We start from the raw sequence: 21,505 nt of genomic DNA, 5'->3' as shown, positions 1-21,505 counted from the left end.
TGTGCTTCTGGATAAGTGGGGGGGTGAGGCAGAGTTGTATATTAATGTGGTTTTATTAAAAGACAAATGTTTATGTAAAAATAAACACAGGAAACAAATATGGTTGTGCTCTCACAAAATTTTCTGCAACATGGGAAAAGGAACTAATGTATTAAGCAGAGGGCAGACAACAGTGTGTGACTGCACACTCACACAAACCGTGCACACACCGTGCACACACCGTGCACACACCGTGCACACACACACACACACACACACACACACACACACACACACACACACACACACACACACACACACGCGCACTTGTATACATTAAGTCCCAGGGTTAAGACAAGGTTGTCCTGTGACCATATGTGGACATTCCTCGCCGACCCGTGTTGGATCCACGCCAAACTTCATTCCAACTGGTGTGCGTGTGCATGTGTGCGTGCATGTGTGTCAGTGAGTGAAACAGATTTTGATGATGAAAACAGTTGAATCCCGTGGCCTCGGAGTCACTCTAGCGTGGAAAGACCGAGGCGGTGCAAGCATTTGAGAGCTGCACTTCATACGTTAGTGGCTGTGCTATCAGTGTTTGCTCTGGATATAGTTCAAAGCAGCGAGGCTGTGACAGAAATGTGTCCACAGAATAAAAGAATTGAAGATTGAAAGAGTTCGAAGATTAGAGACGGGAGTCTGAGTTACCTGGACCTCGATTTACTCAAAACCTCTATCTCTGAGTTATTTTTCGTTGTATCTTCTGCGGTCACTCTGTCTTGTCTTCATGCGAAGCTGGTGAGTCCATCTCTTGACATCTCTCCCTCACTTTGAGGTGATAAGTGAGTGGCTCTGGACCAAGTTTGGCAAATGTCCCAACATCCATTACAGCGTTAGAAAATAGACGAGCAAACATTACCCACCACCCACTGACGCAAACGCATGTTTTCCACACTTTGACTTATCAGGTAGTTCTCCTCATTCCACCAGGCACACATTGAGAACTCATGCCAATAATGAACGAGTTCACAGAGGACAAATAACACTGACTCTCTCGACAAGGTCTGTGTAAGACACAAACATTTTAACGATATGGATCGAAGAATAAAGTATTTCACGAGAAACACTTTACAAACAAGCCTTTTTACATATTCATGGATTGTTATTGTATTTATTACACTATGGTCATATTTAACTAAACAGCTCTCACCATCCAGACATACTCAGCGCAAGATTTCCATCTCACATACAAATGATATCATATAGAAATATATCATTTTTATTGTTCTAAAGCCTTTTGTAATTGCATCCTGAAAATGTATCAAATTTAACAATACAAACATCGTCTCAGCTGCAGCAGATTTCTAAAAATATTTACATTCTATTCAATTTGTGAACTATTACTATGGCGGTCCGTATTAACTTCTTTACCATTGTAGATTATGCGTGCAAGAATTTTTGTATCACAACTCATCAATTTTAAAAGCCAGAACTTGAATAATTGTGTGTGTGATTTCCAGTTATGAGGAACAAAATCTGTTTATGTAGGCAAGTAGTGACTATGGTTGAGGTTAGAGGAAGTGTCCATGAAATCAATGCAAGTTAATGTAATGTCCTCTGAAGTCATGGAGACGTGCATGTGTGTGTGTGTTAAATTCATTAAATACTAGGATTTACACATGGATTGATTCGTGTTTAAATATTTTAACTTTTGAGATATTTCATGGGACTATAAATGTCTCGGAATAACACAATCTTTAAGATCAAATGCTGAACTTCATGAGTGATTAAACACACAGAAGTTCATGAGTCAATACACTGACATGTAATGTCATCACACAGTTCACTAAAAGCTTATCAGAGTAAAAAAAAACAGCTCAAAACATAAATCTTGAGAGTTTCTTGTTCCAAAGGCAGATTTTTGTCGAAATGTTTCCACCAAACTGCATCAATCTGTCACTAGTCACTAATTTATTAGTTTTATCAGCTATCACAAATGTGGGTCCTTGACAACTTCAGGTTTTTTTTGTTTTAATTTATTTTCCAGTTCATGATACAGTAGTTAATCCAGTAATACCTTGGACACAAAGCATTACTGTATTACATCATTTAATCGAATGTATTAATCCAAAAAGAAGGACAAAGGCCACATCTATGCTGTAGCCAGCTCATGAAACATAAGCGCAAAAACACAAAACAAGCAAGAGTCAGAAGAATTTATCAAGAGGCTTAAAAATGTTACAAGTATAAAACTAGAGTAGGTAAGGTCTGTATGGTCTGATGTATGGCTTTGCATTATGTAGACCTGTAGAAAAAAAAAAATTGTATGACCACTTGTGTTTCTCCTCTCAGTCCACTAGGTGTCACCACAGCCATAGAAGATGGTATTGAAGCCAGGGTGATGACATGGGACCACTATGAATCAGCCTCTCTCTCAGGATGCTGCTCAACAGCCAGCGCTGACGTTTCATCAGCAAGGCGCTGATCCTCAGTTCTCAGTAGCAGCATTTGTCAAGAGACGAAGGTTGATCAACCAGATTGTTGCGAGAGTTTTTTGATAAATATTGTCAAGAGTGCGAGAACTGGTGGAGTTTAGTGAGATGAGAAAGCCATGGTTTGTAGAGTCAAGGCCAAACAAGAACAAAAAGCGGTGAGGTAAATAAGTGGCTAGGACAGAAGAAATGGAGAGATCACCCATGGATGGAATTTTATGTTAAGTATGACCATGGAGACATTGAGACCACTTTATATACGGGAGCACAGAAACCCTCTGAGTGAAGATTATATTTGAGCTAAAGGCCTATTATGTGAATTCCTCCTATGTAAAAAGTATGATCCATTATCTAATTTAAACTGAGAAGAAAACATAATGGTTCACACAAAGCTCCGGCCATGATGTCATCTCATCGTCTCCAGTGAAGCTTCAGCGATAATGTGGTCAAAAGTGATGCTGGGCGTCACCCTGTCCCTCCTCATCCTTCTGACTGTCAGTGGTAACGTGCTGGTGTGCCTGGCCGTCTGCGCCTCTCGACGCCTCCGCTGCCTCACTAACTGCTTCATCGTGTCGCTGGCTGTGACGGACCTGCTGCTCGGCCTCTTGGTCCTCCCCTTCTCCGCCCTCCTTCAGCTCAACGACGAGTGGCCGCTCGGCCCTGTCTTCTGCAACTTCTACATCTCCATGGACGTCATGCTGTGCACCGCCTCCATCCTCACGCTCCTGGCCATCAGCGTGGACCGTTACCTGGCGGTGACCATGCCTCTCAGGCATGCCTCGCTGGTGTTGCCATGGAGAGTTGCGGTGGCCATGGCCAGTGTCTGGACAGTGTCCGTGGCCGTGTCTTTCTTGCCCATTCACATGGGGTGGAACACAGTGAATGGGACAGTGCAGAACCGTGGGCCCTGGGCTCCGGAGAACAAATGTCGCTTTGAGCTGAACAGACCCTACGCACTGACTGACTCTCTTCTTACTTTCTACCTGCCTCTGGTGGCTATGTGCTGGACCTACCTCCAAATACTCCGCATTGCACGGGCACAGGCCAAGCGCATCATCAGTGCCCGACCCACTTGGATCACTCACTACAACTGCAGGAGCAATTCCTCCACCAGCACCGCAGTGGTGTCCAGTGTTACAGCGGTGGCTCTGCGGGAACACAAAGCCACAGTGACGCTGGCTGCAGTAATAGGGGCTTTCGTTGTGTGCTGGCTGCCTTATTTCATCCTGTTCACAGTGCTGGGCCTAAAGGAGCACCCAGACCCGAGCTCAGTCCCAGAATATTCCATTGTGTTGTGGCTGGGTTACACCAACTCAGCCCTTAACCCTATTCTCTATGGAGCCCTCAACAGGGACTTCCGGTCAGCATATGCCCACCTACTGAGATGTCGATGCCCTATTTACAGTGGATGGAGGAGCCGACAGCCGTCTCCCACTATCACAGCAGGTAAAGCTGTAGAGATTCAAGTATGCAAGTAAATGTTGAGCTTAATATAAGATGATTTCCAGACCTGGTTTTATCAAAGAGTAGACGTCTATCCAACAAAACAGCAACCAGTGTGAATTCATCACATGTTCTCATCCCCAGTATCTTCAGTGTTTATATTTCCTTTCTTTCTCTCTATCTAAGGCAGGGAGCAGCTCACAGAGGTGACGTTGCTGTGCGGTCACACTCCCGCCACGTGCAGAGCAGGTCTAACAGATCAGACCTTCATGCTTCAAGAAATGAACAGCAGGGCAAACACAGCAACTATCCAGTTTACTAATGGCACTACTGCCACAGATGTCAATGGCAAAGAAAGGTAAACTGTCAGCCACCATGTACATTGTCTGCACGGCAGAGACTGAAATGCATGAGCCCAACAAATCATCAGATCTAATAAAAGTATACACTCAGATAGCGTATCCCCACCCAACAGTCCCTTTATGAAACCGAATGTAAAGATCCAGATTTTTATTTGGATCTCCACCAAATTTCATAAATATCAGTATATCTATAGTAATATAATTTTTTTTCAATCCATGTATGCTATAGTGAAAATCTCAAATAAAAAGACCTTGTTCAAAAAAAGATCCATATATGATTCTCTAAATAATAGAAAAACACCCCATCTCACATTTTTAGAGAAAATGGAAAAAAAGTTCCTGGATCACCGATCTGGATCCGCTTTTTTATAATAATCCATCCAGTATTTTTTGCGTAATTCTGCTAACTAACAGAGGGACAGATAAAAAAACATCTTCAGAAAATGTTGTTTCACATTCAAATTGTGTAATGAATGCTCCAAAACACATATTCTCGATCCCCTAGGGAACATACTGTACCCTGAAAAACACCCTAAACAGGCACTGACTGATAAATTAAATTGCTTGGATGTGAAAATAAACACTCAAGTGTGTAGTTGCACTAAATTATAAATTGTATATTTTCTCTGTTTTACCCCAAAATACAGAATCCAATGAGTCATACAAACACAAATGTGTCTTCTCTCATCTCTTAGTGTGCTCAGGTCGTGCTGAGCCTGTGTTGGTGAGCTGGATGCTGTTAGGAGAAAAGAAAAAAAAAACACCAGACAGACAAAGATGGACCAAGAGTAGATTTACAGCCCCTCCATTTGGAAGCTTTCAGTGCCACAGCAGAAGCACATAACACACCAGGTAAGTAGATATACATACTAACACCCCCCCATACACACCACGTCTGCCCTGCAACAAATGAACTGTGACACCCAGATCCTAGCAGTGACATCCACGGTGCATCAGGCCATATGGCAACATTCACATTAGGCCAAGAAATCTGCTTTAAGCGCACAGGAGATACATTATCCACTTTCCCATCCTGTCCTCGTTTCTTTGTTCGTGTTTTAGCAACAGCATCAATGCATCATTTTGCTTATTATGTATGTCTGGTGAGTAGGTATTAGTTAAAGCAATAAAACTACAGCAAACGTTTGTTCTTTTTGACTATCAACACACGGAAAAGGCAGCTACACAGTTCTGTAGCATTTGGCACAAAAATCCATCCTGTGCCGACACACAATTATCTTTTCATTTATGTAGTGCGTGCGTGTATATATTTCATCACACGACACAACACTACCAACTATTCATCATGTCAACTAGGCAGTCATAAGAACTGAGAAAAAATGCACAAGATATTCGTGTCTTTACAAAAAGGAGATATCCCCTTGCCACAGAGAAAAGGAAACATTACATCTAACTTTACGATGTTACCAGGAATCAGGGAAGTATTTCTTTGCAGTTAATAGTGAAGTCAGTGAGCGAAAAAGAGAATTACTGTTAACCATGTTTTATTGTGAACCTTAAAACGCCTCTTGAAATATTTGTTTAAGTGTCGCACTTACTCCTACATTAACCGAATCATTAAAAGTTGATCGTTTTGGCATTTTTGTTTATTTGTTTCTTTAGCAACAAAAACTATAAATTGTGATTTATGGGATTTGCGGGTTTTAAAAACAGTATTTGCCTATTACATTACTCCAATTCTATGTTTGTCTTATATGTGAATGCTGATTCAATTGACTAATCACCAAACCAAGAGTATAGGAATTAATCCACACACAACGACAATAAACTTTTGATGCTCTTCGTGTGTGTCTCTCTCTGTTAGCATTCACTGTGTCCACACTGTAGCAAACAAAAACAGGAGAGAATCCACACCTCATTGGAAAGAATCAGCAGCTCAGATACAGCCGGACTCGATCCGTCCAGGACCGGGCAAACCAAGATGCTTCGACGTGGAAGAGACACATATTCCACTGCATCCGACCATCGCACAGGACGACGTGAGGCCCTGACACACCCCTGAACTAACTGTGGTTAGTGAAACAGTTCTGGATGACTGAATGAGACCAGCCAGTTAACTCGCCGCTCATCAATCTCATGAACTACAATTTTTTTACTGACTCAAGACTGCTCTCCAGTGGAAACACAAAGTATCACAATGTTGACAAAGCAAACAGACTTCTAATTAAACAAATGTGTGTTTCACAAAATCAGATAACCGAACGGACGTGATGAATGGACTTTTTGAATGTGTTAAAATGTTTGACATTTGAATGTTGGGCATATGTCAAGCTAATGTCATGAGTCGGTTTTGAAGAACGTAGCTGCCTCCAGAGTTTGACTTTACTGTTGCTCATTCAATGACATTAAGCTGCAAATATACTGTATGTATTGTATCATACTGTAAAATATCGGAGACTTGAATTGTTCCTCTAAAAATGACCATATTGTAAAAATGAAGAGCAGCTTTTATGGAGAATGTAACATTTGGAACCATGTTTTGAAGGTATTAAAATGGACCATGTATGATCAGGGCTTATCATGTCGGATGATGCAGTGGCTCAGAGTATATACAGGTACATTGGAAACAATTCATCACAGCTGTCAGCACACATCGCCTCAAACTATTGCCACATTAACCTTTTCCATACTTCAAGCTATTTCCTTTGAGGACTGACACAGAAGTGTATATAAAAATATACATCAACGCCAGGTAACAGATGGAACCAAGCGATGGGAGGAATTTTACAACCTGCTAAACCACACGGAAACACTTGTACATTTACATACAAGCTAAGTCATTTTTTGATTTCAGATCTATGTAATGTTTTATCTTTCACTTATCCAGGGTAGTTTATAGATGAAAATGGATCTTGCAGTGTGGGGATTATTTCTCTGCCTTCAATCGGTTCTAAGAAGCAGCCTTACACAGCCTCATAGTGAGTAGCTCCACTGAAAGACATTAGAGGTTGTTATGACCCATTAGGAAATTTGTTGACTTATATACTTTGGGGCTGGGATGTAGAATTTGAAGTGTGAGATGGACGGGAAAGACTGACATTAAACATGGGGGGGTATTTTTTGGTGGACAACTCAACACACACACCTGAGAAACTGCGGAGCGCAATACAGCGGACAGGTGGCGCCCCAACAAACCTCTGGTCAAGACACGACTCTGGATACGTAAACTAACCCAGAGCATGGAGTCTTCAATTCACTATGCATGGGGACACTTCCCCATCACTTATGAACTGAATCCATACAACAGCGTTTGAGCCGCCTGATCCACCATGGTTTAGTAAATTGTTAGGACTAAAAATTGTGGCACCACTGTCACAGAGTGTGTCACATTTACAGTCTGTCAATGCTGTCTAAGCAATAAGGTTTATTATATCTTCTTGTCTTCTGATGCATGCAGAGCTGATTATTGAACAGAGGAGTGTTTTTAAGATATCGTGTGCCTTTATTGTTAGGACAGTATTTAAAAGTGAAAGTGGGCAATGGGCCGGGTTGGACAAAACCTGCTGCTGCTGCAGAGGACTCATGCCTCAGTACATAGGGGGGTCAGATTAAACAGGTGAGCTATTGGGCCTGGTGACTCATCTCTCCAGCAAGTAAAGCCTATCGTAGACCCACACAAAGAAGGGATTCCACAGTGAGTAACTTTGAAAGTCACCCACTCAAGTTAGACCGCTGAAGTCTCAGACAATGTCAAATACATTCCTGCACAAAAAGAGGCTGAAGATTTTGTCCACTTCACTATTGTAGGAATGTTAGAAAGGGAATAACTCTTTCCGTGCATGGAAATGTGCGTATTGTATTAATATAAAAGTGAAAGTGAATAAAGCAAATGTGCCAATTAAGTGCCTTTAAAAGGTTTTTATAAATCTGCCTCAGTGTGAAGACAGTGACGACAGATGCAGTAAATATCTCATTTAGGGTTTTCACGGCTGGAGCCTAGCGTGGTTAACAACTGTCCTTTCTAACTAAAAGTCAATTATTATGCTTTCATCTGACCGACTCTCTCTATTTCTACAAAAACATCATGTGTCCCTTGGTAATTCCAGCCACTTTCTTTCTCTCCCCCTCTTTTCCAGAGTGACCACTTACAGCTCAAACTACATGAAAACCATTAATCACTGCTTCTTTAACATCAGATTAATGTGGGGGGGAAACACAACATATAAACTCTCTTTCTCTCTTTTTATCACTGTAACACACACACACACACACACACAGTACGCACACCCGTCTCGCTCTGTATAAGCTATCAATCATAGATATTGTCATTATTCAACTGTGTCATCGACAAGCCTCCTCCCTCACTCTCACTCTCTCTCTCTGTCCGTCTTTGTCTCTCTCTTTCTCTCTTTTTCTTTCTCTCCATTCTCTCGCTCACACACACAGAAAACAAGAGAATCGTGAATCATAAATCTTATGAATGTCATCTAAAAACTGCTCAGCGCTATGAGAAAGAGAGATGATTGATACACGTGAGAGGCTGAGGCGAAAGTGAAGAAGATGGACAGAAGGTTGTAACCGGCAACACAGAGGTCAGAAACTGCAGTTCAGGGGTCAAACGTATCGAAGGAGGCGCAATATGGCCGAGGAGAGAGCGAGAAAAACGAGTGGAGGGGGGATGGAGGGAAGGAGGGAGCAAATGGTTGAAGGGGAAGGGAGAGAGGAGGAGGAGGAGGAGAAAGGTGTGGGGGGATGCTGCCACAGTGAGGCTAAAGCCATAACTCATCTTTTATTAAAAATAATGAAAAAAACTTAATGAGTTAATAATATCTAGAGAAAGAGATGGGGAGTGAGACAGAGATGGAGGAAGGGACAGGAGGAAGGGAGGAAAGGAAGGAGGAGGAGAAGAAGGGAAACAATGATAGAGAGAAAGAGAGAAAACAGCGTGGATAGAAAAACAGATACGGGGTCAGCGCATGTCTCTTTTCACCCGTTTTGGTCATTTTCTCTCAGTTTTCAAAGTTCAAACAAGATCCATCAAACCGGCAGCGACAATCAGGGTGATCCCCCTCTTCCTGCCGACCCAAGTCCCAGAGCATGCGTGGTAATTAAAGGCACTTAACAACCAATTAACAGTGATGAGCTAAATTAGCAGGATGTTGTCTCCTTTGACTAGGCTAGTGCATTATCAGTGTATTGAAACAGTGTAGAACAAACCTCAGTGGCCCACGTTTGCATGTAGGCAAATGACGGATTAATTACTATTAAAACATCAGCATCTTAATGAGCCTGGAAACAATTAGAGAGGTCGTTAGCATGAGGAGAACGGCTGAGAGCAGGAGGAGGTGGGAGTGAGTGAAAACAAGAGAGAAATCTTCATTGGGAGGCAATACTGATTAAATGGACGTATGGTCGCACTCATCGCCCAATATCCACGGACTTATTAAATACATGACATCACCATTTGTCTTTCCTACCATCAAGCTACTTTTCTCCTGCCATTATCTTTCCCCTTCTTCTCCGGCTTCCCCCAACTCTCTGCCTTTGTCTTCACCTCTCATAAAAAGCCTTTTCTTTCTCCTCCATTCCTTTCTCCACTTTCTGCTTTTTTAACTCCCATTTCTTCCTTCCCTCCTTCACGCTAGAGGGGCACAGTCCTGTGAAGGAATTTAATATGCAACTTTTATATGAGAAACCAATCGCATACGTCTGGGTCTATTGGGCTCGCAATCTATCGGCCCGGACGGCTAATGCAATAGAGAGAGCTGGGGCTATTTATCACGCGGGGAGCTATCTTTCCCTCTCTCTCTCTCCCACTCTGCCCTCGCTCGCTCTGTCTTTATTCAAGCCCAGATTCCTGGCTGCCACTAAATCAGGCCAACTATGAGCTATTACTGCCCAGAGGGCATCTCCTCTTTTATAGGGGGATTTGGATTTTGTATCTACTGGTTCCTCAGTGGTCGTTGAGCCTGTGCTAACGGAAGCTATAAACATTCAACAAACAAAGGCAACAACTTAAACGTCCCTCTGTCCCCACTGCAATGATCACGAACACGTAGAGATATATGGAGGAGGGAGGAAGCATAAACCTGATGAATAAGATATCAGTGGTATTTACAAAGACACAACACATATTTGTTTGTGAGCTCGTCTTCAGACAGAGATGCAGACCCACAGACACAGATTTGCACAGACATACTGTAGCCTATATGCGTAAAATGCCATCACAGTAATAGGCATATGCTGTATTCACACTATAATAGGATACTAATAGGCTACGATTCACATGCAGCAGCAGCACAACTTCCAAAGTTTCCAGCTGGAAAAAAACCAAAGCTGCAGTTTGCAGAGGATGCTGCCCACCTGCAGCAATTAAAATGACTCCGAAAACCAAATTCATTTCAACAAATTAGCCACATTAGTGGCCACTGTGTAATCGCTGATGGCAATTAATAAGAAATTAGTCACAATCATCCCTATATTAACATCTCACCCAGGGGCCGCGGCTGGAAATTAATAACCGGAGATTCATCTCTCTTACTGTCTTTTTGGCGCTCTCCCTGACACACACACATGCACGCACACACACGCACGCACGCCACACACGCACGCGCACACACACCTATGCCCACCTATATTGTTCATGAATCACCTCTAAGACACAGATTTTTTTTCCCTACGTGGATCATCTCATATGATCCACAATCTGCTCATGTCAGCGAGCCAGCTTCCTCTTTACTAGGGTGTGAAAACCCCCTGAAAGACATTAGTGTGTCGCTGTTTGTGTTTTTTTCTCACATGTGCATGCACAACTAGCACATGTGGAACACTTATATATAAATAAAGAGCGAGATACCATACACAATATCTGCGTGGCACGTACTGTATAACTGTACATGTGTTTTTGCTGTTGTTGTTGTGTTTGTGAGTACAAGGTGCTACCCCAATGGGGAGGGGGCATCGGCGGAGACTGGGCCCGCCTCTAGGGGTCCTCACACCAATCAGCAAAGCACACCAAGAATCAATTAACACCAGTGGGAGGGGGCAGAGGGTACAACACTACACAGACTTAGACTTGCACACACATACACACGCTGTCCACATGCACACTGCCCACACACATGGTACTGTCTGAGGAGATATCCATCAGCTCACACATAGTGCGATATGCCAATGTGTGTGTGTGTGAGTGTGTGAGTCTTTGAGTGCGTGTCCATGTCCTGGTGTGCACCGGTCTCTCATGGTGTGAGGTTGGGGAACAGATTGGGGGTCAGCAGGGGGGTCAGGCCAGGGTCACCCCCATCTGAGCTGCGTGTGTGATACTGTATGTCGATGGGTGTGTGTGCGTGCGTGCGTGCGTGTGTGTGTGTGCAGTAAAGCCTAAACACCACTTCCAGGCTCACTGGCAGGCTGAAGTGAATAAGATGGATGGTGTTGATTCATACTACGAATTCATTGTTGCTCCTGAATCCATAGAGAATAAATAAATCCACAGAAATTATGAAGCAAGGGACCAAAATGAGCATCTCACATTTCATATTCCTCCTTCACTCTTTCCTCCCTGTGTGTGTGTCTCTCTCTGTCTCTCTCCGGCCTTCTCTCCCTTTGTTTCTCTCTGGTGAGCGGGGGACAGCTGCTGGCTACATGAAAACCATTCATCACTGCATCTTTATCATAAAATTATTGACAGACAGGAGGACGAGGGGCAATATCAGCTGCATTTTACGAGGTTGAACAAAGCAAAGAGTCACCCATCTGCGGAAACATGAGAACTTGAATCAAGTCACAACAAAAGGCAAACGCGGTTTTGAGAAAGTGACGTAAAGAAGAGCAGAGAAAATGAGACATATCTGCTGCAAGAGACAAAGAACAGTCAAATAAAGTGATCAAAGAGTGTCTATCATTTGCCCATGAACGTTCCACTGCGAAACCCCACCTCTCTCCTCTTCCTCTCTCTCTCTCTCTCTCTACACATCGCCATCTCCATCTGTTAGCCCGATGCACTCGTCCGTCCACTACCTCCCCCCCTTCCTCGAGTTCTCTCCTCCTCTGCTCCTCTCTGGCCTTCCTTACCCTCAGGGAAGTAAGGTGATCTCCCCGTGCTGGTGTAAGTGACTGGTATTAGTCTCCTTCTCTGTCTGTCTGTTTGATCCCGGCACTAATGACTCCACTGGGACTGGGGTCTGATAATGGGAAATCAATATAGAGGATAGCGCTCTGGAGTGGCCTCACTTAGCTCTCGTTCTTTCACGCCTCACAGCAAAGTGCCTCTGTGTATCGGAGGAGGGGTGGTGTGTGTGTGTAGGAAATCTGTGCGTGTGGAGGAAATCTGTGTGTGTGTGTGTGTGTGTGTGTGTGTGTGTGTGTGTGTGTGTTTGTGTGTGCGTGTGCGTGCGTGTAGGGAGCTGCATTTAAATACAGGCCTTTTGCTGGGAGCATGTAAGCGTGCTAAGGAAAACTTTTTATTTCCATGTTTTCAAATCAAACAAAGGATTACTTGCACTAAATTATTCTTCCACTTGTTTTCTTTTTTTTTACTTAAGTACATTAAATTAAAGTACATAAAGTTAATGGAGAGTTGACATTTTCTGGGGGTCATCCTGCGCTAATATACATATGTGGCTGCGTATATTCAAGTGTGTGTGTCTAATCGGGGCCTGGGGCAGGACAGGTGGGGCTGGTGGCATGAGGCTGGTGCCCCCCCTCCACCCTGAGGGGCCAGAAGGCCCAGCGAAGCAGGGGGCTGGAGTGGGTGCCTTTGCCAGGCAGCAGAGCACTGTGGCTGGTGGCAGCTGGTCCTCTGTCCCTCCCTCCCCTCCTCCCCTGCATTAGCACCCCGCAGGCAGGCAACAGGAGGGGTGAGGAGGTCAAGAGGCAGGAGAGGACGGATGGAACGGCGGCGACATGCACGATAATCGGCTTTTATGAAGCGGAGAGGACACAGACGGGAATACACAGCTCTGACACAATGCGACTGACTACAAGCAGTAATGAATTAACACATTAGCGCCACAACCAGGGGCAGTGAGGAGCACTCAGCTGCTCTTAAACACAAACCCACACTGGCACACACTCTGACACACACACACAAATGCACGCACACATTAATCAGTCATAAGTCATTAAAGCAATAAAGCACACTCTCTTATTATTTACATCAGTCATTTTGTCGACGGCAGATCACACTGAAAGGCGTCTAAAAACTTTTACTTAGCACTCAGACTAGAAATGACAGGGGTTAAGTCTCCAAAGTGCATCCACGCACACACACATAAAGACGAGGCAGTGCTCTGGGAAACCTCCTCTACAAACTCAAGCCATGTGCTCAATTATCATCAGCCCCAAATGATCCCCCCATTAATGCTTTAACTCTTTCTCTCACATCTCAATCTTAGCCATCCATCCTGGTCTTTTTTTTTGCTCTCTGCTCTCCGTCCATCCCTGTAATTCACGTCGGTGCGGTTACATACTTCCCTTTCTCACTGTCTTCCTCTCCGCCCTCCTCCTCTCGCTCCCTCCCTGACTTTTAACCAGCGTGAAGAGGCAGCCATGCATTCAACCATCAGACAGGCTAACATGGTCTATCCCTCACGCACACACAGAGTCAGAGCGTCTTCTTCCTCAAGTGTAACAAGAATGCAATGTTCGCTGAAACAATAGGGCATCTTTATGTGGTTAAAAGTGCATCCTGATACTTGCAAACAAAAAGCTTACATGAGTGATTTGGGTACAAGATCATACTCAAAGTTGCCTTCCTGTTTGCAGTTTGCTCGCACATGTAGATTTCCAATAATACACTATTCTAAGTAAAGTGACACTTTGAAAATCAGCTTCTACATAATTTAAAAAGCCAAATTTCTGTTGTCATCTTTAACATGATATTTGATTCCTCCTGTTTGCAAGGACAGAGTTAATTGTTGCTCTTTAAATTCCTTTAATAGTTATGAAGCCATGCATCTGACATTCACAGTGACATTTGGTGTATCTGCTTTTTAAGTGTCTCGCAGTTTAACTTGTGTCCACACAGAGCGGTGGTCCGGTGACAGCCCCGGGATGATGATGGTCTCGACCTAGTCCCTGATGGGGGATCCCATTCCTCCTCTTCTCATCCAACAATCCCACTGAGCATGTCAATATGAAACACTATCCCCCCACATGGGGGCCATGCTCTGCTATCCCTCCCATTATAGACAAGACAGGCTCATATTGATAGGACGAGGCTGTATCTAAACAATGGCGTGGTATGGAGATGAGTGTAAATTAGACTAAATCAAGTCTCCCAGCAGTAAAACACATTTTCACTTATATTGCTCTCAATGTGAGCGTGATTTACACGACTGCTGGTGTGTGTGGGAAAGCAGTAAAGCTCTGTTTGGCCAACTTAAAAAAAAAAACTATCCACAGCCTTGTAAATGTTGTCAGATGGCCGATGCCAGTGTCTTTCAGCTTAATACTACCTATATTAAATAGTTTAAATATTTCATAAGGGCGGTTTTTAGAGCGAGGGAGGGGAAATCGTTAGCTGCGGTAAAGTTTCATTAACTGGTCCCCATTTCGCTGCGAGGCAAACTCATCTCCTCTTATTGTAATAAAACAATCTCTCTCTCTCTCTCCCTCTCTCTCTCTGGGTGCTGCTCTCCACTCACCTCCCTCTCTCTGCCGCCTCTCTCCTTCTCTTTTACATCATAATAATACACTACATCCCCTTTAAATGCACTATTACTTACCGCTGCCTTTTCATATTGTAACATCACGGGCACTTTAGCGACAATATAAAAGCGTGTCATTCATTATTCAGAGGCAGCCGGCCTCGTCCCCCTTTTAAAAAGTCAGGCGCGCTGCTGAAATTGATAACGGCGCAGAGACGCGCAATAAAAACGCAGCCCCCGGGTACCGAGCTGCAGCCCAGACCCCCCGATTATGCAGATCAAGTGGTAATTTCTCAAACAAATCGCACTCTTTCACTCTTTTGTTGTCGTTTCTTTTTTAGACTTTTGGAATCGGGGTGTCAGCTTTTATTGCCTGTGGGAGGAAAAAAACGAGGATTGATGTCAAAGTTAATTACTGGTGCGCACTGTGTGTGTGAGGCTTTCCAGAAACCTTATCCAAATATTTTGACCCAAACGAGATAACCCCCCCAAGGCCGCTTCTCTAAGGGTCTGCTTGTGTGTGTTTTTCTTTTAAGTAGACTCTTGGCATCAGTTACTTTTGACCGTTTCTGATGTGATCGTGGAGCAATGAAAAGGTCCGACATCGACTTTTACGCGCACACACACCATCAATAAATTCATAAGGGCCAGAGCCTTTCCCGGTGCGTTTTGGATAACCCGGTGTCATGGTGGTGTCCCGCTAGGTCAGAGCTAATGTGTCATAATCATTGGATTACACAGGATTACTAACACCCAACATCTGCAACCAGTGGGACCCCGTCTGCTCCGCACTGCGGGCTGCAGGGACTCCGGAGAGGAGTCCGGATAAAGACAAGAATTATTAATTTCCATGAGGCGATTATTTGTGGTCAAGCTATGCGTCATCCTCAACTAGCATCAATGTAATTGTTTATAAATCAAAAAATATTAATTTTATTTATGAGTTTGTTTGTTCGCTGTAATTAAAGTAGGAGAATTATTGTATCTGCTTTTTTTTTTTTCCTTTCTGCAAATGGCACCAAGAGAAACATAAAAATGTCCAGAGAGGTGACAGCTATAACAGACCAATTCTCCCCCATCAAAAGCCACCGGTGCGCTCACATATGGCGGAGGGAGGCGGCCAACACTCAGTCTGTCCATATTGCCAAACAAACACCTCGGGCCTTGTCCCATCTCATATTGCTTCATAAGACTTTATTGTGAAGGGCGAGATGCAGATCCCTTTTAATATATATACATATATATATATGACCTTCCACAACATCCGTACATCTCTGCTGGATTTTGTAACATATATAAGGATAAAAGTTACTATTTAACCACTTTATTTTTTATTTTATTTTTTTGTAAGATTTTCAGTGCATTTTACCACTATCAGATTTAATTTGCTGACTTTTTCTCTTAAATAATGGATTGTGATTATAAAAATACTGAGGACTTAAGATAAATGCCTGCACACAAATTTGACAATTGCACACAAACTTTAATTATTTACAAGCTGCAGATATTAAATTACAGGTCTACAGAAAGATGATGAATGCACAAGTTGAGCATTTTCTACATTTTAAAAAGCCTCTAAATATCAACCCAACTGTCACCAAATGAATATGTTGGGGGGTTAGTTTGTTAACGGGGCTGTAATGTGATCGTCTAAAAAGCCACCTGCCGCATCCAAACCCGACACGCATTTGTCTGTCCCAGAGACAAGTTGGTGGAAATGAGATTATCCGGTCACTTTGGGCGCCTGCTACATTGAATCTGAGCGCCGAGCAGCTTCCAGAGCCCGGACACTTTATCTGAAGTAGCCCATGGCCGTCCCTTGTCAGGTCATTTAATGTGGGACCGGCTATCAGGAACAAATAAGGCCGCGCGAAGCCCTTGCCAAGCTCAATGGGTGCTGCTGATTCACTGCCAATGTTCAATAAGGCTGCTGTCCTTTCATGTTAAAGAGAGGCGCCGTGGCTTCCAATGTCAGGGACTGGATGTGCGTAATTACGCACCGGTACAAGTTATTATCATGCCTGTATTATTTTCATTCTGCTTCACCATCAGGGTTATACTGATTTAAATTGTATGTTTCTGTTACTACATATAAAACCAACACAAATAAACGATTATATAGCTATATCGTATAAAGGTGTAAACATTGAAGGTTTAAAATTATTATTCATTCCATCTTAAAAAGTGTAATATTTTAAGCAGTAAACGCCACTGTGCAGGCAGATGTCAAATAACAATATATATACATAAATTGATTGTATATATTCGACTTGAAGGATCTGGATTAGAAGGGAAATAAATCGAGGCTGACATTTCTCCCCTTTGGTCTCTCCTTTATAACACATCTATGATAAATAGTCTTCAGGTCATAAAGCTGAGCGTTCCACCAGTTTCTGTGTGAACTTATTATCCCCGTGCATTCCAATGATAGACTGAGGTGATGACGCAGAGAGCAGGAGAACAGATGAGGCGCACTTTGTGTCTATAACCTGGAAAGTGGCGATGCGCAGAAATATCAATTCACCTCACACTGAAAAAGTTTCTTCCCCGTTTTCTCACCAAAACGTATAAAAAGTGAAAATATTTGCAGGGACGAGCGTTGCACTGACAGATGATTGTCAAAACACCATTTGGTTGGAATTCTAAAATAATAGATGTTCGTAGTCTCTGTGAGTTTTTCACGTTTGATATGATTTTCCATGAAGTCGATTTCTCTTTAATCTTCCTTAATTATAATAACAACGACTCAAAATCACTCAGAAATGATGAAGATGTCTTTTCTTAATACAACTTGTTATATACATAAAGCAAGCTGACGCCCGTGGTTATGGGAAATCTTGGTTATTGTGCCAAACCGTGGGCCTACCCCCATTAACATTCAATCAGTCAGTGTAGTGCCAGCCAATGAAAGGTGGAGAGGGATGGAGGAGGACGGAGCTGCTAGACGGAGCGTTTTGACGCGCTGAGAGGAGGACAGAGCGTCACATCTCTCCAAACGCCCATCAAACTTTCAGCACAGCCTGTAGAGAAGAGCCAGTCCTCTGACAGAGGCCTGTGAGAGACAACGAGGACACGCTGGATTCTGGGAGAGCGGCTGGACAGCAATGGAGACACTACTGGCGATGACTTTTGGTACAGTTTGACCCAGCTGTGCACCGAAAACACCCTGTTCAGGTTTCTATTTTTCATCCCATTCTATTTGCATCAGAGCTACGGGAATGGAGCAAGCACCTAGCGCGCCGAGCCCTCCTTCCAAACCGACCCATCACGAGCCCATCAGCTTCGGCATCGACCAGATCCTGGGAGCCGGTACGGAGCCAGAGAGCGGGCGCACGGCAGGAAGACAAAGTGGATCCGATTTAAGCAGCGGGGACGGTTATTACAGTTTAGGAAGCCCGACCGGGGCCAGCGCGCCCTCGTACACCGCGCTGTCTATCTCCCTCTCTGGTATAATGCCTCCAGTGGAGGCTCCGGGTTCATACGGGGAGAGCAGGAGTCTCGGAAGCCGGGGAGTGATTCGAGTCCCGGCGCACAGACCCATGACAGCCCCAGGACCCCCGACCCCTGTCCAGGGCGCTGTGCCTGGGTTCGGAGGGCTGTGCTTCCCCTGGATAGGAAACAGGTTCGCCAAGGACAGAATATCAGGTAGGACAGCTGATAGAGCTAATGGCTTCATTAATATTTCATCTGGTTTAAAACGTAAGAACTGCTGATGGGCCTTTTAAAACAACAAACACCTGTGCCAATATTTGTATTTGCTATTTACAGACAACTGAAATGTTTTCACTATTTAAAATGGTTGAAGCCGACGAATACACACAACATAGAAGTTAAAATAGTTTCATTATTTTATTATTATGTATTCACAGCTTATTATATTTAAATACCTTGTGATACTGACCTCACTCGTGTTGTAGGATATGAATGTTTAGTGTATTATGGATTAGCAAGTGCTGTGTTTAAATAGTTGATTTTAATGCTTTGATTTTAAAGGATAAATCAGCAACATGGTCCTATGGTCTTATTTTATTGTTGCAGTGAAAATGAACAATAAATGTTAATTAAAGTCTAAATTGAGTCCCAGTAAGATTCAGTTAAACTAATACACTGTCACATATTTTACTTCAGAAATTCTACAGCCCTTATTAAAATCTAAAATAAATTAAGTAAAAAGAAAAAGAAAGTTAAATTAATCTTAAATATTCTCTGACACTGGCAGCCGTACATTCTGCTCTAGTGAAGATTAATAGGAGCCTTTATTGGCAAACACTACACACTACTCTATGTGAAGGATCAATAAACAGCCCAACAGGCCTGATGTTCTATTATCTGTTAAATCTCAACTTTCAGATGAGTATCTATTTATTTTATTTGTACATCTTGTTTCCAGTATTAATCTCTTACTCACACCATGTGGCCTTCACAGTCTCAATAGGGAAATATTGTCAGACAGGTCAGATACTTGTGATATTCGATCTTAAATCTCCACATAGAGAAGAGTGAATTAATCTGCTTTGTTTTTGAGTAAAATCTCATTCTCCACTCACCGGTGCGTGTGTCTCCCTCTCTTTCCTGCAGCAGCCCTTGTGCCGTTCGCCGTTACGCGGCGGATAGGTCACCCGTACCAGAACCGGACGCCTCCCAAGCGGAAAAAGCCCCGCACGTCCTTCTCCAGAGTCCAGATCTGCGAGCTGGAGAAACGCTTCCACCGGCAGAAGTACCTGGCCAGCGCCGAGCGCGCGGCCCTGGCCAAGAGTCTGAAGATGACGGACGCACAGGTCAAAACCTGGTTTCAGAACCGCAGGACCAAGTGGAGGTTGGTATGAACCTTGAACGTCCTTGTTAAACTGTCAGTAGTTTCATTTTGACCACATTTCAACACACAAACTCCATTAACACGTGAAACACAGAGAGTTATTCCAGGGAGCATCGTGTCAGGTGTCCCGCCAAAAAAACCACAAAGTTTCCTCCTGGAGCAGGTGACCCCGTGCGTAATTTCCTGTTACGTGACCCCGGCGTGTCGGAAGAAAAAAAACAAATGGATGAACTCAAGCAGCAACTATTTTAAAATACAGAGAATACAGATTTAATATATTTTTGCTGGCATGTGTTCTTTTTATCGCCAGTAGCCTACGAATATATTTAAGGAAGAACCTCTACATTAATTAGGCCAAAACAATCTCAAAAGATAGATTTCAAAAGGTAAATAAAGGAAATCAAATACATCTATTTTACTGTAAATTTGTTTTGCTTGAAAAAATAATTTTCATCCCTACAAAATGAAATTATGTCAACATGATGTTGACATAATTTATTTTTAATTAAAATAACCAGACCAGCCAATGCTGCCAAGATGAATTTCTACACCTCTAACTCATGCTATTTTATCTTATACGACCCCACTTTTTATTTATAAATAATTTATCAATTATTAATTTATTAACGTGAAATTCTTCTTCTTCTTCTTCTATCAGGAGACAGACAGCCGAGGAGAGGGAGGCGGAGCGTCAGCAGGCCAATCGTCTCATCCTGCAGCTGCAGCAGTCCGCCCTCCAGAAGTCCCTCGGCGAATCAGCGGTGTCGGATCCACTGTGCGCGCACAACTCCTCCCTGTACGCGCTGCAGAACCTCCAGCCTTGGGCCGAGGAGCGGGAGTAGAGACCCAACTCTCTGCACTGCAATCAATAAGCATCTTATCTGTGATCCCTGGGAGGATTCATACATTCAATTAGACCTACATGAGGACAGTGGGATTTGTTTTGATCCATGCAATGGAGAGAAAAAAATAATAAATGTTGGAACAGGAAAAAAAAAAACTGAAGGGGTGCCACAGCCAGAAGTGGACCTGAAGTGATGGTGAGTGATGCCTGTTTTTAAACAGAAACTGAACTCGCTTGGACTCAATCTTGCAGCTGTGTACCTGGAGACATTGAGACTTTTCAAATTTAAAGAGGAGCTGAAACAGAACCTGTCATTAAAATTAAAATGTGATTGTTCTCTTATGCTCGTGCTTATTCTGTACAAGAGGGGGGAGGAAATTTAACCCATAGACATGGGGGAGTTAATGAATTTTCCAGTGACACACAACATGTTTAATTATTTTGTGAAGGTCTTTGCTCTCAAGACAAATATCTCCTTATTGTGAAACAGACATTTTTATAGGGTAAATTCAGTTTTTAGGGGGTGAAGCCAAATAAAAGCAAGGCTCATACTTTAGAGTAAACATGTTAGTGAGTTTAAAGTCAATCTCTTATTCTGTTTTAACCAAATAAATAAGTGTCTTCACAAACATTTTGATAAAAGCTATTTTAAATTGTCCTGGTGCTTTAACTCTAATTAAAAATTGTCCCCTCTGAATCACCTGCACATTGCAGTGCACCATCTCAGCCCCCATGATGCTGAAACGTTACATTATAGGAATAGATGTCAGGTTTAGTTGGGAGAGAAGCGGAGAGAAAATATGAAAGAGGCTGTAAGCTGGGTAATAAAGGAAGTGATGCATGTTCAGTGATGCTGGTTTTTTCATATGCACATTATCCAGCTTTATTTGTGGGCTGCATCCTTTGGGATGAGATGCAACTCTTTTTTTGTACTTTAATTGTATATGTGTAAATAACAA

The 21,505-nt window shown here is 43.1% G+C and overlaps 2 protein-coding genes and 1 long non-coding RNA gene across 4 annotated transcripts in view; 2 read left to right on the top strand and 1 right to left on the bottom strand.

Annotated features, from left to right (window-relative positions):
• hrh2a (histamine receptor H2a) overlaps positions 1-6,813 on the top strand; it is a 13,670-nt gene extending 6,857 nt beyond the window's left edge. The window contains exons 2-5 of one of the 2 annotated variants that reach the window (XR_011244088.1): positions 2,332-3,917; positions 4,101-4,272; positions 4,972-5,128; positions 6,102-6,813. Coding sequence is in view for 1 of the 2 variants with exons in the window: in XM_069531848.1 (XP_069387949.1) it covers positions 2,912-3,917; positions 4,101-4,272; positions 4,972-4,990 (1,197 nt within the window). In the remaining variant the exon portion in view is untranslated. Of the gene's footprint in view, positions 1-2,331; positions 3,918-4,100; positions 4,273-4,971 lie in introns of both variants that reach the window. The other variant, XM_069531848.1, reaches the window with a different exon arrangement.
• The window catches only part of LOC109627481 (uncharacterized), a 23,540-nt gene extending 3,972 nt beyond the window's left edge, over positions 1-19,568 (bottom strand). The window contains exon 1 of the long non-coding RNA XR_002202599.2: positions 19,434-19,568. This is a non-coding gene — a long non-coding RNA (uncharacterized lncRNA). The remainder of the gene's footprint in view (positions 1-19,433) is intronic.
• On the top strand, positions 16,357-21,505 carry tlx3b (T cell leukemia homeobox 3b). The gene is made up of 3 exons (XM_020083971.2): positions 16,357-18,531; positions 19,465-19,702; positions 20,361-21,505. The coding sequence occupies exons 1-3, from the start codon at positions 18,105-18,107 to the stop codon at positions 20,542-20,544; spliced, it is 849 nt and encodes a 282-aa protein (XP_019939530.1). The 5' UTR covers positions 16,357-18,104; the 3' UTR covers positions 20,545-21,505.

Source organism: Paralichthys olivaceus, chromosome 9 (genome assembly GCF_024713975.1).
Source record: "Paralichthys olivaceus isolate ysfri-2021 chromosome 9, ASM2471397v2, whole genome shotgun sequence".
Classification (NCBI taxonomy): domain Eukaryota; kingdom Metazoa; phylum Chordata; class Actinopteri; order Pleuronectiformes; family Paralichthyidae; genus Paralichthys; species Paralichthys olivaceus.
This window is presented reverse-complemented; position numbering and strand designations above follow the sequence as displayed.